The 16,890-nt window shown below is 52.4% G+C and overlaps 2 protein-coding genes across 5 annotated transcripts in view; one reads left to right on the top strand and one right to left on the bottom strand.

Annotated features, from left to right (window-relative positions):
- LOC134561861 (uncharacterized) overlaps positions 1-15,687 on the top strand; it is a 27,808-nt gene extending 12,121 nt beyond the window's left edge. For 2 of the 3 annotated variants that reach the window (XM_063419214.1, XM_063419215.1), the window contains exon 5: positions 1,563-1,713. In XM_063419214.1, coding sequence (XP_063275284.1) covers positions 1,563-1,713 — 151 coding nt within the window. Of the gene's footprint in view, positions 1-1,562; positions 1,714-11,677 lie in introns of those variants that run through there. The other variant, XM_063419216.1, reaches the window with a different exon arrangement.
- FNDC5 (fibronectin type III domain containing 5) lies at positions 2,987-16,890 on the bottom strand. Of its 2 annotated transcripts, none has more exons than XM_063419222.1 (6): positions 16,489-16,890; positions 8,194-8,305; positions 7,727-7,925; positions 5,970-6,062; positions 3,849-3,982; positions 2,987-3,127 (listed from the first exon to the last, which is right to left on the bottom strand). In XM_063419222.1, exons 3-6 carry the CDS (start codon positions 7,908-7,910, stop codon positions 3,086-3,088), a joined length of 453 nt encoding a protein of 150 aa, XP_063275292.1. In that variant the 5' UTR covers positions 7,911-7,925; positions 8,194-8,305; positions 16,489-16,890; the 3' UTR covers positions 2,987-3,085. The 2 variants fall into 2 exon arrangements, with proteins under 2 accessions (XP_063275292.1, XP_063275291.1); XM_063419221.1 differs by having other exon boundaries at positions 8,194-8,309; positions 16,489-16,704.

Raw genomic sequence — 16,890 nt, 5'->3', positions numbered from 1 at the left:
GCTCCTCTTTGCTAAACTCGTGGGGGAGGAATCTATTGGCTAAATTGTACTTGTAGGCATAATATTACAGTGCTGGGAAGGAGGGAGGAGAGCGGTGCTTCACTCCAAACACGCCCTGGGTGCGCTGGCAAAGGGGTTTTGTTTGCAGCTCCCTTGCTCCTATTGTGCCCCAAATCTCTGCTCAGTTGGTTCTTGGAAATCCATGGGATTCATCCCGAGCCAGCTTTGCTTTCAGAGCTCGCCAGGGAATCGGCCTCTCTGGGATCCCTGGCACAGCAGCCCACTCCCACTTGCTGCTTTTTAGGATTTATTGAAACCTCCCTTTTTTTTTTTGCAGCTCCCCGCTTCCAACAATGAGTCAAAATCAGCAGTCAGGGCAAAAACACGTGGGGGGCGTGGGTGGGCTGGAGGGTGCCTTGTGCTGTGGCCCAGCATGACTCCCCTCAGTGTGTCTTGGGTTTATTTTTGCTTTATCTCTCGCCTTTATTGACTGTAAAACACCTCAGGAGTGGATTTGGCAGCTGCTGATGGGAACGAGGTCTCTGTTCTAAAGATGGGTTTAGGACTGAGCTCACAGCGTGGCTGAATTCATGGGTTACAGTGGGATTTAATACCCAGGCAGCAGTTAAAGCTTTGATGTTTATGATCCTTAAAACAGCAGCATTTCAAGTAACTTTCTTCTCCCATAACCTTTTACTAAAGTGTGGATTTCCTCCATCACTTCAATTCAGAGTGGCTGAAAATTTTCCTTGAAGGGAATCACTTGAACTGAGTGGTTTGGAGTCCCTGTCTGAGCTGAATTCTGCCTCACAAACATTTCCTTACTTTTCAACCCTGCAGTTATGGGTTATCAAAATAACCCTGCCACCTCCTGCTGCATGTGAATATTGAACTCTGCCCCACACCGACACTTTAAATTTAATTCTGTTCTACCAAATGAGTGATCACATCTCTGTCAGGAAAGAAATAGCTTCAACCTGTCCCTAGCGAACAACAACTGTGGGGGAAAAAAAGGGATGTGGTCTGAATTCCCAGGGACAACTGGCTTTAAAAACAGCCACAAACCCTTCCAACCTGCCAAATCACCAGGCTGGATTTCCTCTGGAGCAGCTCTCCAAGGGCTGCTTGCTTGGCTGTCTGCTCCAGGATTAGGAGAGAGCATCTCCCTTATCATTTTGCACATGCTGCACCATCTGTCCTAAATCTCCCTTTGTGGGGCTGTGGATTCCAAATTCTATTTCTTCCTTGGGAGATAACTGACGTGGCTGAAGGATTTTGCTAGGTAGGGCTGGGGTGCTATTTATGGTGCGAGCTTTTCTTTTTGTCCTGCAGCCAGAACCAACTCTGAACTTCCCTGGATTTCTCCACCAGGACACTGAGGGAATATTTTAGGTTGTAGGTGTGTTTTAGGTGTGGGAAATACAGAATCCCTCATTTCTAGGGTGTGTGTGCTGCTGAAGGCAGGTGAATATGAAATCATTAAATTACATTACAAGGACACGGGAGATGCCTTTAATCTTTTATTGTACATTATAAAATGTTTATTGCTCTGTCTGTATCAGAGGTGGTGACCTCTCCTTCTTGGTGATGGAAGAATATGTTCAGGCAAAGGATCCTGGAGACACCTTTGGGGCTGGCCTGGCTGGAACCAGCACATCTGCAGGAAAACTTCTTTTCTCCCAAACCAGCTCTTTTTTTGGGAAAAGCTGGTGACAGTGGAAGGGGAGAGATGGCAGCTCCTCACTGCCAGCCTGGTTCTTTGCAGGGATTCCCAACCCAGGCTCCTCCAAACCTTCCTCAGGCCAACCCCTGTTGGCATTGGATGGAACAAGGCAGATCCTGCCTCATCCCCTAAGTGCATATGGAGTGTTCTTGTGGAGGAATTCGATAAATACAGATACCCCATGGCACACTGCAAAGAGTAAATCTTTTTCATGTCATGGTCCTGCATCTCCCCAGGGATCCTGTCAGCTTAAAAACACCCAGCACTTGCTAAGAGAGAGGAGAAGCCCAGCCCCTTTCCCATCCATCCTCGTCCCTTTTTGGGAAGGGCTCCTGCCTTCCCAACCAGCCCTTCCCACACAGAAACTTTACTAAAAGAAGCATTTTAAGAACTTAAGCCCTCAAAAAAAGGCCCCTCAGGCCAGAGCCTTCCACAATAAACAGCTCTTGCTCCTGGAGACCTTGCATAGCAACCGGTACCATCAGGTATTTTGTCTTTTTCTTTGTTTCTTTCTTTCTTTCTTTTTTTTTTTTGCTGACTGGCTACATTTTTGTGGACCTTTTATCCCATTGGTGGTGGACTCAGGCCCAGGCTGAAAATACCACGAAGAAAATGGTTGAAATTATCCTGGAAGCTGAATAACAGCTTCTGGTGTTGGTCTGTGCCTCAGTGTCCCCCGATTTTTCTGAGGTGAAGAGCACCAGTGTGAGAGAGGAGAGACAGCAGCAGTGGAGAATGTGCTGCAGCCTGGCTGGGGAACAACCAGGGAAATTCTCCTGGTGTGGATGGAAACTGGGGGATGCCTTGTTTTTTGTTTTGTTGGAAAAACCCACCTGCAAGACGTGTTACACGACACACATCGATGAACAAAGCGAGGCCCGAGCACGCAGCAGCCAAAATTCGGCTCCTCGGTGGTGTTTGCCATGAGCTCCCCTCCGTTCCTGCTCGGAGAGGGATGTGCCTGATGCCTGGGAATACTGCCGGGATGGAGTGAGACCAGAGAAAGACACAACAGACCCTTGTGCATTCCCAAAACCCAGGAAAGCTGTCCCAGAAGATGGAGCCGTGAGGGTGGAAAGGAGCGTGGGAGGCTTTGCTCCAACCCAGGTGATTCAGCATCACCGATCCTTCCCCATCTTCTTCGTTTGGGTGTCAGGGTTTGTTTTGGGGTGTTTTTTTGCAGGGTTTCCCTTCCTGGCCAGATGTTTTGCAGAACACGGATGAGGAGGTGGATGCCAGCGAGTGACAATCACGAGGTCTTGTTTTGCAAATCGCTCCGACAATGTTTCACCTCCCCAGTCATCACGGCTCAGAGGCAGGGTGAGAGCGAGGGATGGAGTCCATCTCTCAGGTGTCAGCCTGTCATGCTTCAATGATGTTCACTGAGGGCTTGTTTTTTGGAAACTAGGAGAGAAAACAGAGGAAAAACGGATCTATGGAAGGGAAAAAAAATCACATCAGAGCTTTGTGCAAGTCTGCAGTTCGTGTTTTGTGAAAATTCTCATTCCCACCCCTCCATGATGATGGAAAAGGGTCAGAGTTGAGGTTTTAGACTTGTCAGGTTCATCACTGCTTCTGAGCCATCATAAAGCATAATAACTATTTAAAATACTAAATAAATAGAGTGGGGATGTGGCCAGAAACACGAGGAAGTTAAATTAATTGAAATAAGTTTGGATAAATTAAAGGCCTGACCTATTTACGCTTCGACATCGTGTGTGTCACCATCTTTGCTCCTGCTGATTAACTCTCCAGTTAATTACAGAAGCAGTGTCCTCTTTGCCACGTGCTGCTGTGGGAGGACCCAAGGAACTCATTATTTTTTTTTTGCCTCCAGAGATGCTCAGATCCTCCAGAAACGTGGCCTGAAATCTGATTTCTGGCAGGATCCAGGAGGCGGGAGAGAAACGGCAGAGCCGTGGGTGTGGAGGGTGTTCCCTTCCCTCATCCCGGCTGGGCGGGGAGGATTTTTAACAGAGGCTTGGGAAAGATTTTAACAGTGGCTTTTTTGGGGAGGATTTTTAACAGAGGCTTGGGGAGGATTTTTAACAGAAGCTTTTTTTGGGGAAGGATTTTTAACAAAGGCTTTTTTTTGGGGGGTGATTTAGCACAAACAGGCACTCACTTTGCTGCGCAGGAGGCCCCCGCCCTGGTGCTCGGGTGTGCTGTTCTCCGAGGCGCTCTTGGCTTTCTCCTTGCTGTTGTTGGGCTCGTTATCTTTGATGATATCGTACTGCCTGCAGAACAGGGCGATCACCCCTGCCGGGAGAGAGCAGCAGCGATCACAGCAGCCCGCAGAGATCACACATCCCTTCTGGCCAGCCTCCGCCACATCCCCAGTTCCTCCCACACCACAGCCAGGCCGCCCTCTGGCTCTTCCCTTCCCTTAATTCCACGCTAAACTAGTTAGACAGGACGACAGAAGATTAATTATATTCCAGCCTCTCTGTTATGAAGTGTTTTAAGCTCTGAATTTTGGACCAACACCAAGCGCGCGGTTCAGCGAGCGCCGGAGCTCCCGGAATCTCTGCCTGGTGGAAATGTGTCCTCTGCTCCCCGTCCTCTGGAGCTGGAGCTGGCAGAGGAGAGATTCTGAACCTGCCAGCACCTGCAAACGGGCACCAGCACAAGCTGCCAGTGGAAATTTCCTCCCACACACTCCCAGGCACGTGGAGAGGAGGGAAGCAGGGGCAGCCGTGGCACGTAAGATGACTGCAAATGTCTGTCTGAGAAGCTTTTATGTGATGTTTCCACCAAATAACTTCTCTGCCTGAGGATTCCAGACACGTAGGTGAAGTGGATCCAGGCAAATGCTGCTTTTCCCTCCCTGAAAAAAATCTTTCTTAATAGCCAAATCTGTTTAAATCTTCCAGCATCACATCATGAACTATATAAAACGAGTTGGGCAGTTGCCCCCAGGCTTTGCTGATAAACACAGTGGCCCAAATTCTTTCTTTGGGAATGTGGGTAAATGGCTGATTGCAGGAGAAAAGGCTTTAACATCTGCCACAGCTGCTCCTTGTGTGATTTCCGTGGCTAAAACTGACACACAGAGAAGGAAACGCCATGAAAAATCCCAGAAAAACAAGAGTGAGGCTTGGCTCAGTCCAGAGCCCTGGGCAGGGCCTGGTTCCATTTGGATTTTCACAAATATTGTCATCAGGAGAGGTTAAAACCTGGAAGTTTTTGTGTATTGAGACTTCTTAAAAGACCCATTTGATACAGATTCTCCCCACACCCCTTTTGCTTTTCAAATGTAAGTAATTTGTCTGGAAGGGAAATTGTGGGATTAGCAAATTCTTTGTTCCCAGCTGATCCAAGTCTCAGATTATTCTACAGCGGGAGATGAATCAGTCGTTCAGTCACCCCATGTAATTATTTATGATTATTTTCCCTGGCAGGGCATTGAAACTGGGATGTTTCACAACTAAAACACGGCATAAATGCTGAAAAAATAATGGCCTAGAGGTTCTGGAAATCTTCTAAGTTGGTCTCGGTTTTCATGTGATTGTTGGCTTTAGGAATAATTGCTGTCCAGTCTCTGGAAATGCAAATAAGGGGGAAAAAAATTATTATACATGGATCTGATTCTGTGTCACCTGGATTCATCCATCCCCTTCTGTGATGGGGAAATTTCTGTGGGAAATTAAATATAAATATAAATATAAATATAAATATAAATATAAATATAAATATAAATATAAATATAAATATAAATATAAATATAAATATAAATATAAATATAAATATAAATATGTGAGTGCAGAGAGCAAGACTCTTAAATCTCTGTTTTGCCTGAGTGTTAGAGTCATATAACATCCAGAAAATTACTGCAGCCTGTAATATCTGAAGGACTCAAGGCATTTCCTGTTGGATATTTGGATTCCTGGAAATATTCCAGGGGAGAGCTTGGAGCAACCTGCTCTGGTGGAAGGTTGGGGGGAACAAAATAATCTTTATGTCCCTTCCAACCCAAACCATTCCATGATTGTGTGACTGAGGGCATCATAATCAGGGCAGTCTGGAAAAAAAAATGAGATTACAGGATTAGCCATAGGGAATTGTTCCCATCAAATCCATTTTTTCTGCTTCCTGGTGGACCAAACTCGAGCTGCAAAGCCCAACTTAGAGCTGAGAACTCCCTAATTTCTGTGGGAGGAAGGGTTTCTTGCATGGCTCCACGTGCAGCCAGGCATTCCTAAGGCTGTCCCACAGATTTTATTTTTGACAGAGAGTCAGCACTGACCTGCCCACATGAACAACACCACGACAATGATGAGGATTTCCCCCGCTCGCAGCTGCTGGTTCTTCTTGGCCATCTCCTTCATGGTCACCTCATCTGCACCAGGGCAAAGAGACACCGTGAGAGCCCCAAAGCCCGGCTCAGAGCCTGGCTTAGGAGTGCCCCCGAGCCCAGGCAGGGTGCCAGGGGCAGGGAGAGACTCCTGAGGCTCCTTAGGGCACTGGGATTAGGATTTAGGAAGGAATTCCTCCCTGAGAGGGGCTGGAATGGATTTCCCAGAGAAGCTGTGGCTGCTCCATCCCTGGAAGTGTCCAAGGCAAGCTTGGACAGGGCTTGGAGCAACCTGGGGTAGTGGAAATGTCCCTGCCCATGGCAGGGAGTGGAACAGGATGAGCTTTATGTCCCTTTATATTATAAATATATTTATATCCCATAATAGATACATATATTTATGTCCCAAACCAGTCTGGGGTTCTGGGATTCATCCTGTGACAGCCTGAGGGGACGGAGCAAGGGAGGAGCAGTGGGACAGGGCAGTGTTATCTGTCCCCGTGGCTGCTCTCTCTGCTGTCCCTGTCCCTGTTAGTGCCATCTGCACCTGTCACAAAGCCTTGCATGCTCCAGCAGGTCCAGCTCAGGAGCACAGAGAGCCTGGCAGGATATTTTTCTTGGGATTCAGAAAGCAGCAGAGCCTTTTTGCAGGGCGTAATTCGCTTCCTTGGCTTCAGAGCATTAAGGAGATTACAGTTCAGGCCCCCAGGAAAGGAGCAGTGCTCCTCTTAGTGCTTCCAGATAAACAGCAATTCAGGATTTACAGCCTCCAAATCAGTTTAATAAAGAGAGTCAAGGACTCACATCCTCAGAACCACGGCCAAAAGCCCTGGAACAGGCCAGGCCCAGCAGGCAGGGAGGGACCTGGGTGTCCCCACTGCCCTGCGAGCCAGGCCCTCTCTGGAGTGACATTCTTGCTGACAGAAAACCCTCACCAGCCTGGTTTGGCTAAAGAGGAACAAGTGCAGGGGTTGCCAGTGAGGAAGTGCCTGATTTTCTCCGTGGAGACACTGAAAACCCAGCTGGGTGTGATCCTGCACAACCTGCTCTGCTTGACCCTGCCTGGGTGATCTCAAGAGATCTTCCAACCTCAGCTCTCTGTGATTTGGCAGAAATACTGAAAATGCAAGAAAATTAGGGGACCTCAGGGTATTTTTTTCCTTGAAATCCAAGCACAGGAGGCTCCATGAATGCCACAAGTGCCCAGTGCCATCCAGGGAGCCCGGTTCCTCATGAGTTCACAGGCTGGCCAGGAACATCCCCTGACATTCTCTGCTTGTAGAGAGCAGGACATAGACCTACAAACCTCCTCCTCACTTCCTTAAATCTCATCTGAAACAGGAGAAGGAGCAGCCACCTCCAGCAGCATCTCCCTGTCACCTTGTGCCCCCTCCAGCTTGTTCCCTCAGCACATCCTGAGAGGACACTCAGCCCCATGAGTGTTTATCCCACAGGGTTTATCCTATTTATCCCACAGAGTTTATGCTATTTATCCCACAGTTTTTATTCTGTTTATCCCACAGTTTTTATGCTGTTTATCCCACAATTTTTATGCTGTTTATCCCACAGTTTTTATGCTGTTTATCCCACAGGGTTTATCCTATTTATCCCACAGAATTTCTCCCAGCTCCTCTCACCACACAGGATCCTTTTTCCTCTCTGCGGAGCCCTGCGTCCCAGGGGCCACGTAGGAACTCACCCACACTTGCCTTTATTTTTAGAGGCTAATTTCTCAGCTTCCCTGGGGGTCTTGAAGAGAACTGGCTCACTGGCAGGGCTCTGGCCTTGGATGCTGATGGCCTGGACATGCACAATGTACTCAGTGTCCTCCTCTAGGTCCCAGAGGGCACAGGAGCGGGTGGTGGTGTTCACCTCCTGGATGAAGCGCAGCATCCGCACGTCCTTCTTCTGGAAGCCGAGAGAGGAGAGCACAGAGTGGCAGAGAGGCCTCTCCTAAGGCTGCTGATTCCTGCCCTGCCCACCACGTGGATGTGGAGAAGCCGTGGGGATCCTTCCCTCCCACTCCAAAGGGGACAGAGTGGCCAAATCCCCTCCGGCACCACGAGGGACAGGACAGGAAGGAACAGGCTTGAACTGCAGCAGGAGCGTTTGGGAACTGAAGGGACCTGAGGGGGAGATGGATGTGTCTGAAATTGGGTAATTCTAGGCACGGTACCTGTTGGGAAATTGCAAATCCAATGACAACTTCGTCTTCCAGCACATCCCAAGTGACCACAGCTGAGTTGGCTTTCAGGTGTTTGACTGTGACATTTACTGGAGCCGACGGGCTGTCTGCAAGGAGGAGAGCAGAGCCTTTACAGGGGCAGCAGACACAGCGAGGGCAAGGAAAGGAGTGGACAAGGACCTTCCTCAGGATCCATTTTGGATATGTGACCTGGAAACTGAGGGTACTCCAGGTCTCAATTCCCACGGCGGAGCTAGGAGATGTCAGCTGAGAATATGAGTTACATTCAACACGGGTTCAAACTGATAGGGGGGAAATTTAAGTTAAATATAGGGAAGAAATCCTTTCCTGGGAGGGTGCTGGAGAAGCTGTGGCTGCCCCATCCCTGGAAGTGTCCAAGGCCAGGTTGGAGCAACCTGGGACAGTGCAAAGTGTCCCTGCCCATGGCAGGGGGTGGGACTGGCTGGTTTTTCTGTCCCTTCCAACCCAAACCGTTCCACGACTCCATATGTGAAATACCAGACCCTTGGGAAGAATTTCTTGAGCACCCCAGCCGAGCCCTGAGTTCATCCCACCCTCCCCAGCCACATTTTTCCCTGTTCCAGCCTGGCAGTGACAGCTGGGAGGAAATTCCAGCTCTGCCGTGGAAGTGTGCACACCGAATGCTTTGGTTTAAAACACAGTGGGAGAGTTTCTTTTGCTTTTCCCTGGCAGAAAATGTTTCTCCCAATGTTTTGTGGCTGATGCCAGAGCACATCCAGCGAGCAGCCACGTGGAGCTGCCAGGACACGGTGGATGTTGTAATGTGGAAAGGGCAGGCCAGGGAAGCAGCAGCCTGAGGCTCTGTGTTGATTCCCAGTTCCAGAGCGCAGCTGAATTTCCAGCAGGATCCTCTCAGCCTTGCCAAGGACAGCTGGGTTCCTGCACAACCTCCCCAGGGGCTCTTCCCAAGGGAGCTGCCCAGTCCAAAGCCCTTCCTGGCATCCCGAGGGAAGGTTTTACCTCCAGGGCTTGGCACAGCTCTTCCAGCTGGACTCTGTTCCCGCTCCTCTGGTCAAATTTAATTCACAATCTTCAGCTTTGCCCTGAACCCAAAGCAGTGAGTGCTCTAAATAACCCCAGGAGGTCAGTAGGGTGAGGAGGAGTAATTTTATTCTAACTTTTATGATGAATTAATACATTTATTTCATTATAACCACCCCTTCGGGGCTGGGACAGGTCACCAGTACACGAGGGGTGCACTTGTGCCCATCTCCAGTGACACTTGTTGGATTTATGGTCATTCCAAGCCGCCTGGATGAGGCTGAAAATATTCAGGCTGTAGTGTCAGTGTCTGACATCAGTCCTGGTGAATGTTCCCCCGGGAACAGAGGAATAACAGGAGCACGGAATTCCCCAGCTGAAGGTCACTTGGCACAGTGATCCCTCATTCCTTTCACAGCCAGCAGACAGACCCTCAGGAATAAAATGTTTGGAGAAGCCATTCGAGCCAGACTGATTCTCAGTAAGAAAAAAAAAGTCACTGAATGGCTGAATTCACACAAATTTAGGACTTTAGGAGGAGCAGCAAATCTCTGTGATTCCACAGAGGGATGTCATTCCTCTCCGGAGTAACGATGGAGCCGGTGTTGACCCGGAGCATTCTCATGTCCCAGGGCCTGGCCCTCATGGAATGAGGCAGAATTCCTCATCCTCCCCCTCGGAGGAGGGCATCCCTCACCATCCTCACCCTCGCTGCCAAGCCGAGGAGGGAGCCACATCATCCTCCCCACCCTGAAATAAAAGTCCCTTCCAGAGCCGGCTGTGACACGAGGAAGGGACGTGGGTCTGCAGCTCTTCACCTTTCCCCGTGACTGAACCAACAAAAGTCGAGTCTAATTTTAGGAAGGGGCGGTCAGCAGACAGGAATGTGCACGGGGAAGGTCTGTGAGTCATGCCTGATGAATTTGCTGGAACATACGGAGGACATGACGGAGTTGAGGGATGGGAGACAAAACAGTCTCCAGCTGCAGCCAAGCACTTCGCCCTTCCCGGCTGCACCGCTCAATCCCGCCGTGGTTGTCTTCCCTGGGTATTTTTAGGAGCTAAATTTTTAATTTTTTTTAAGAGCTACCACTGACTTAGCCAGCTTCAGTTGGAGGAGGGCTTTGAAAAAGAGATGAATTAACCCCACAGGAACAGAGAGCAGAGATCATGGGAAAAAAAAAAGCTTGGAAAAGGGAACAGCACTCAGAGTGTTCAGGTCCTCTTTGAAATTTGTGACCTTGAGGGAGGCACAGCATAAAAAGTGTCCGAGTTTCCTGATGGCATAAGATATGGGGGAGTTGGGAAGACCTTGAAGAGCTGGAGGAGAGCAAAAAACTCTTCTGGGAAGTGGTGGGAGAGGGTGGAGAGCTGTGAGGCAGGAGGGAAGCACTCAGCAAAGCTGAAACCCAGAGCTTGAAGCCTCCAAAACTGGGATCAGGATGGAGATGAGGGAGAAATCACCTGGAGTGGGTGGTCAGGAACATTCTAGAACCTTTCTTTGTGGGAATACCTGAGAGAGGGATGGGGTAGTGAAATCTGCAGCTGTAAAATCCAGGAATCCGGGATGGCAGATCCCAATGTGCCTTCCCCTGCACTGCTACACCCGAATCAGCGGTGCCAAACCCGCATAAAAACACTAAAAAGAGCAGTAAACCATGTTTGACAGAAATACAAACCCAGGAAAATGAGTTTCCTGCTCCCAGAGCTGCGGGAATAATTTGGAACCAATTTTTTCATCCGTGAGGTTGCTTTTCTCCCCATTCCCAGGAGATGAAATGATGAGATCATGACTTCCTAAGACCTCAAACCCTGTTCCAAGATATTCCACACGACTTTTGGCTCCCCGGCCCTGTTGCAGCTCTTTGTTAGTACCAGCCTGGCAGAGATCAAGTGGAAAAGGTGCAATTTTTGTGATTTCCCAGCTGGCTGCAGGGGGTCGGCAGCTCAAGCAGGGCCTCAAGGTGCCAAAATCCAATTTTTTTTTTCCTTCTAGAGTCATGTGCAACTCGTGGAAACTTTGCTTCTGTGCCTGTGGCAGCCAGGAAAGCTGCTGGTGTTCTGGGAGCAGGCACAGAGGGTGGGAATGCTGCAGGGAGAGCGGGGAGTGGGCTGTGGATCAAGGAGGTTTTTTGGTGCCTGTTTACTCCAGAGCTGCTGAGGGCAGCACATTCCCTGTCTGCTCCATAAGGGAATGGTGCAGGATTCCTGGTTTAGCACTTTAATTTCACCCTAGTTCAGGATTCTGGAGCAAATCCCACCCTGCAATCTGGCAGAGGATATTTGCCCAAATTTGGATGGAAAAATATTCTCATTTTTGTGTCAGCAGAAATCACCCCACCCCTCATTAAGGGAAACCCTGATGATTTAAGCTGAAATCAGGACTTTTAAACACAAATAGCAGCTTAAAAACAGAAGATTTCTAAACTCCCATCTCGTTTCCTTCCCACAGACCCCGAAATCTCCCATCCCCCAGGCCCAGCTCTCCCCGAGTCCGCTTCACCTGGGGCCCTTTTGGCAGGAGCAGGTCGGAGCCTCCGCTGTGCACCAAAAAATCCTGAGCCCTGGAGAGGATCCTCAATCCCTTCCCCGTGCTGAGAACCCCTCCCTGCCCTCCATTAAATGTTTTCCTCATTATTGTTGGATTTTAATTGGACAGAGAGGAGCCCCACACGCGCTTTACAACCCTGGCTTTGTTATGGGCGCAGGTGGCAAAGGAAGAGGAGCCCACCCTCTTCCCTGTGAGGGGAATCCATGGATTCCCCATGGGAGCTGTGGCATGGATGGAAAGGGGTGGGAAAAAGAGCAGGGAGAAGTTTTATTCCATCCCACTGCTGCTGTCACACAGGAATTGGGGGGATGCTGAAGGTTTGTGTCCAAACCTTGGGGTGTCTTGTGGGGTCAGGGAGGTACCCGGGCCACAAAGGCATCGCTGAAGGAAAGGAAGAACCTGTGGAAATGTCAAACCCTTGGGGTCACCTCAGGCCAGCCGAGCCCAGGCCATGGGTCTGGAGTTAAAGTGTATTTCTGGATTTCTTTCTCCAGCCAAGGGGTCCCCAAAACCCTCTGAATTCCCCTCTCCCATGGAGGTGCTTGGAATCGCATCCTTCCTGAGCTGTGCTGTATTCCCAGCATTTTCCAGTTGGCTCAGCTCCTTTCCCAAGCAGCTCCTTCCCTGCTGGGAAGGGTTTGAGCTGCCTCAGAGCCCCGGGGACGTGGGCTGGTGAGCTGAGGCTCCAAAGCATTTCATTCCCTGCTTCCCAGCTGCCCTTTCCTGCAGGAAGCACTGCATTCCAGCCCTAATTCCCAGCAGCTCTTGATTTCTGCACCTCAGCCTTCCCTGGGGATACAGGAGACGAAAGGACACGACCTGAAAGGAGCATCCCTAAAATCCATGTGATGTTTTCTGCCAGCCCCGCCGCCCTTTCCCTGGGTGTGGATTCACACAGAGCTCCTTTTGCTGCTTCTCTGTGCTCTCCCAGCACGGATCCCATCCGTGGACGTAATTGCTTGTGGGTTTTATGGGATATGTGGGAAGGGCTGGCACATTGCTCAGCATTCCCGAGGGTTTTGATGAAGGGAGCCCCAGGGGGATGTGTGGGAGCAGGGATCGCTCCCAGCCCCATGGGAAGAGGAGTTGTTTGAGATCCAGCGATTTCAAAGAGCAGAGAGGCCAACTGGTGGTTCTTGAGCTGGGAAAGAGGCAATTATTTCCTGCTGGCCGCTCATTTCCCTATAAAAATAGGATATTAATAGGCCACCAGCCCCCTCCTGCCCACCCCTTTGCTCGGTGGCTGATTCCCCAGGGAGCAGCTGCCCAAACGTGCTGGAAATGCTGCCAGGCAGCGTGGAGCCTTTTCAGGGAGCACAGAGACTGTGGTCAGCCAGCCATTGGGAATTCTGTGGGGCACAAGGAAGGAATATTTCTGCCCTGGAGAGTCCCAGAGGCAGGCAGGATTCTCTCAGGTCTCCCCAGTGCCATAATTTGGGTTTAAATGCTGCCAACTCGGAGCAAAGCCGTTCCCATCATGGCATGCTTTATCCAGGATCCAAATATCCATGGAGAACTGGGTACCACGGGCTTTTCTAGCTCCTCTTGTCCCAGTATCAGAGCAATCAGAGGGGGTGAGGAAGCCATGGAATTTCCTGGGCAGTGCTGGATGCTGACCCCAGACCTTCCCCAGGATTTTGCTGCCTGCTCCCGGCCCAGCTCTGCTCTTGTATCCCAATTTTTACTGCACACTTAAAGGTTTGCAGCTTCATTGCTCAATATATTTCTGCTTTCAACTGAATTATACTCGATCCAGGCCCTAATTCAGCCTCTGGGCACTTCATAAACCAGCAAGAGTTTGTTTAGCAATGAACATCCCGAGGGTGAGGATGGATCCAGGACCAGCACATGGAAGGCACTGCCACAGAGTGCCTGGTTAATAACTACAAGCACATCTCTCTGGGAGGAATCTCCCTTTTCCACAAGCGTATTCCCAGCAGGAGACAGTGTTTGGAAGAGGATGGCTCAACCTTGGCTGCCTCTCACAGCACCATCCCTGCTGAGAGCCTGACACCGGGGTGAGAAACCTCCACATCCCAATTAAATCCCTCCTACGCCGAAATCAATAAAGTGCTTACGCCACCGTCAGCCAGCCAGGGATCTCCCCGGCCTCTGGGATGGAGGGAAAGGGCAGGAATGGGTTGGTTTGTTGTCTCCAAATAGCTGAGAGAGCTTTTGCTGCTCTCTTGAGCACGCTGAGCTTGCTGCTCACCCTGATCCACGTGTGATCCCAGCTCCGCGGGCTCGGGGGAGAACATCCAGCTCAGACAAGCTGGGAACCAGCACCTAAAGTTAGATTATCACCTTTGCTTTGCTCTCCTTCCCCCACGAGGCTGGGGGGCTGCCTGGGGAGGGGTGAGGACACACTTCAGAGCTGAGCAGAGACCAGAACCCAGCCAGGAGGGTTTGGCACCTTTTCAGGCAGCTGAGGTGGGGGAGCTGTGAAGGGGCTCCTCAAACTGGAGCTTGTGCAGGTCCTGAGAGCCGGCCCCGAGCTGTGCTGGCAGGGGAGGTTTTACCTGAGTGCTGTGTCACCTCTGCTCTCCATCTGACAAAAATAGACCTGACCTGAGCTGCTCTATGGGCTGGCACCTCGCAGTGAGGCTTTTTGCAACTCACAGGGGCCGTGGCCTATTTTGTGTTCTTCCATCATCATCATCATCATCACCCCAGTACTCTTTGAGCCCTGAGCGCAGCCCAGCTCCCCTCTCTTCATTAGCTCAGCCTAACGAGGAGGGGACTGCTGGCAGAGCAAGGGCAAAATTAAATCCTATTCCTGACTTGCCAACCATCCCGAGTGTTTCCTCAGGGACCTTCTGGAGCAGTGGGAATGATGGGAGGGCCTCGTCCACCCAGGTGGGATTTGGGGCTTGCCAAAGAGCGTGGGTGTGATTATTTCTCAGCCACCCTGTCCTCCTGCTCCTGCTTTCTCTCCTCACTCACCTTGGCATCACCTTGGCAAAAAAATGTCCTGCCTGGCCAAAATCCCTGAATTCAGAGCAGGGCCTGTGCTCGGTGCCACTCACCAGCCCTTGCCCTGGCATTGCACCAGTCCCCTCCCAGGAATGACAGCTTTAATCTTTCATGACAGGAATTATTTTAAACTCACTCACACAAGCTCTGGGTCCAGAGGGGACGGACCCTGGAGCTTCCATCCCTGCCTGGGAGTGATTTCCTCCCAGAGGCTTTCCCAGTGACTCTGGTGGCCTGGTGGTCACATCATCAGGCAGGGCTGGGGACACGGGGCTGGTGGTGACGCTGCCACTACCTCTGTGTGACCTTGGCAAAATCACTCTGTGCCCTCTCCCCTCTGTGTCTGCTCTGGAGATCGAGGACAGCATGAGTTCTCTGCCTCACCTGGGTGCAGGGACAGCTCAGGACCCCTGGCACGGGTGACACAGGAGGAGCAGGCAGTGAGGGGTGCGTGGCACCTCACCAAAGTCACACAGCTCACCGTGAGCTCCCAGGAAAGTGGCACCGACACCTCCCAGCCCAGGCAGGAGCAGGACGTGGTTATGGGCAGGAACACAACTCCCTGTTTACTCTCGGATGCAGCCGAGGTGATCCAAGGATAAGGAAGAGCAGGGAAGTGGCCTAGTTTACAGAAAACCCCAAGTGCTGTCACAATCGCAGACGCCTCCATTGTGCCGCGGTGTTTTCCTCATCGCTCCCTCCCTTTGGGAATGTTTCATTAATCTCCCCGGATCTGGCAGTTGTGAAGCAGCAACTTCAGAAAGGCAATTCCTGGCCAAGGACGGGTGGCAGAGCTGAAAGCATTCGGGGGTTGCTGCAGCCCCGACGAGGCCAAATGCGACTCCAGCAACTTCCAGGGATGGCTGGAGCGAAGGAATTTCCACTCCCTGGAGCTCTGCATCCCTAATAATCACCCCCAGCCCCCTGGAATGCGAGATATCCTGGCAGTCTGAGAATCAAAGCAGCTGTTCCACCAACATCTTGCAGCCAGCCAAGGAGACAGCCCTGAACTGCTTTGGGCTGGGGAGCTCCACCAGCAGTGCTCACTTTCCACCCTCACAGGGGGTTCTGGGGCCAGCAAAGGCAGGAGTGGGCTTGGGTCCATCCTGGTAGCTCCAAGATTAGGTCCAGCTCAAGGGAGCTCTGCCTTCACCAGAGCTCCCCCAGTCCAGCTGACCTGCTCAGCTCGGAGGGGCCTGGTTTTAGTGGTCAGCATGTGCAGTGCCCCTGGAGAGGTGGCTCCTCTGGGGCCACCGTGGTTCCTCTGGGGCCACCGTGGTTCCTCTGGGACCACCGTGCTTCCCACACAGCTCCCAGCAGAGCCTGGCTGGGCCCTGGACAGCCGGGAAGGGGCACCGGCAGAGCAGACCCGGCTTTGCCCCCTCCGCTCCGGTTCAGCCCCGTGACACGAACCGGGGCCGCTGCTCAGGTGTCCAAAACCTCCCCCGGCACAGGACGAGGGGCTGCTCTCCCTCTCCCCGTGTCCACATCTCCCTCCCCGGGGATGCCCGGCTGCGAGCGCCCACGCCGGGCGCTGCCCGAGCCCGGTGCCGCGGGGCTGCGTGTCCCGAATCGCCGCCTCTTCCGCACCCAATTCCCGGCAAAGTCCCGGCGCCCCCAAACTCCGTCCCCTCGGCGCAGCCCTGCCCGCTCTCGCTGCTCCCCCCCGGGGGTCTCTCCTGGCACCGAACCCCTTCCCCGCAGCCCCGGCAGCGCTCCCGGGGCCCGGCCGCCCGTACCTGCCTCCACCGGGCGCAGTCCGGCGTAGCTGAAGCAGAGCAGGAGCGCGGCGCCGGTGCAGCCGAGGAAGGGCTCCATCCCCCGCGGCCGCTCGGGGCCGGGCCGAGCCGCTCCGGGCCGGGCCGGGCCGGGCCCCGCCGGCGGCGCGTCCTGCGGGCGCGGCGGAGCCGTTCAGCACCGCGGAGAGCGCCGGGGCCGGTGCCGCCGGTACCGCCGGTGCCGCCCGGTGCGGGGCTCGGCGGGGCTCCGCTCCGCCCGGCAGCGCACGGCTCGCCTCGGCTCGGTTCGGTACGGTACGGTACGGCTGGGTTCGACCGGGAGGCGGCCCCGCCGAGCCCCGGCTCCGCCCGCTGCAGCGCCGGGCAGCCCCGCTCCGGTCCCTCCCCCGGCCCCGGGGGCGG

Source organism: Prinia subflava, chromosome 24 (genome assembly GCF_021018805.1).
Source record: "Prinia subflava isolate CZ2003 ecotype Zambia chromosome 24, Cam_Psub_1.2, whole genome shotgun sequence".
NCBI lineage: Eukaryota > Metazoa > Chordata > Aves > Passeriformes > Cisticolidae > Prinia > Prinia subflava.
The sequence above is the reverse complement of the archived record's forward strand: the minus strand, read 5'-3'. Positions and strand labels throughout refer to the sequence as shown.

Excerpts from the sequence above, each read along its gene's own strand:
- FNDC5 (XM_063419221.1), bottom strand. The coding sequence starts at position 16,567 with ATGGAGCCCTTCCTCGGCTGCACCGGCGCCGCGCTCCTGCTCTGCTTC. Across the intron at positions 7,926-8,193 it reads GATTTGCAATTTCCCAACAG|AAGAAGGACGTGCGGATGCT; the intron begins GTACCGTGCCTA and ends CTCGGCTTCCAG. Across the intron at positions 3,983-5,969 it reads GGTGTTGTTCATGTGGGCAG|GGGTGATCGCCCTGTTCTGC; the intron begins GTCAGTGCTGAC and ends CTCTCCCGGCAG.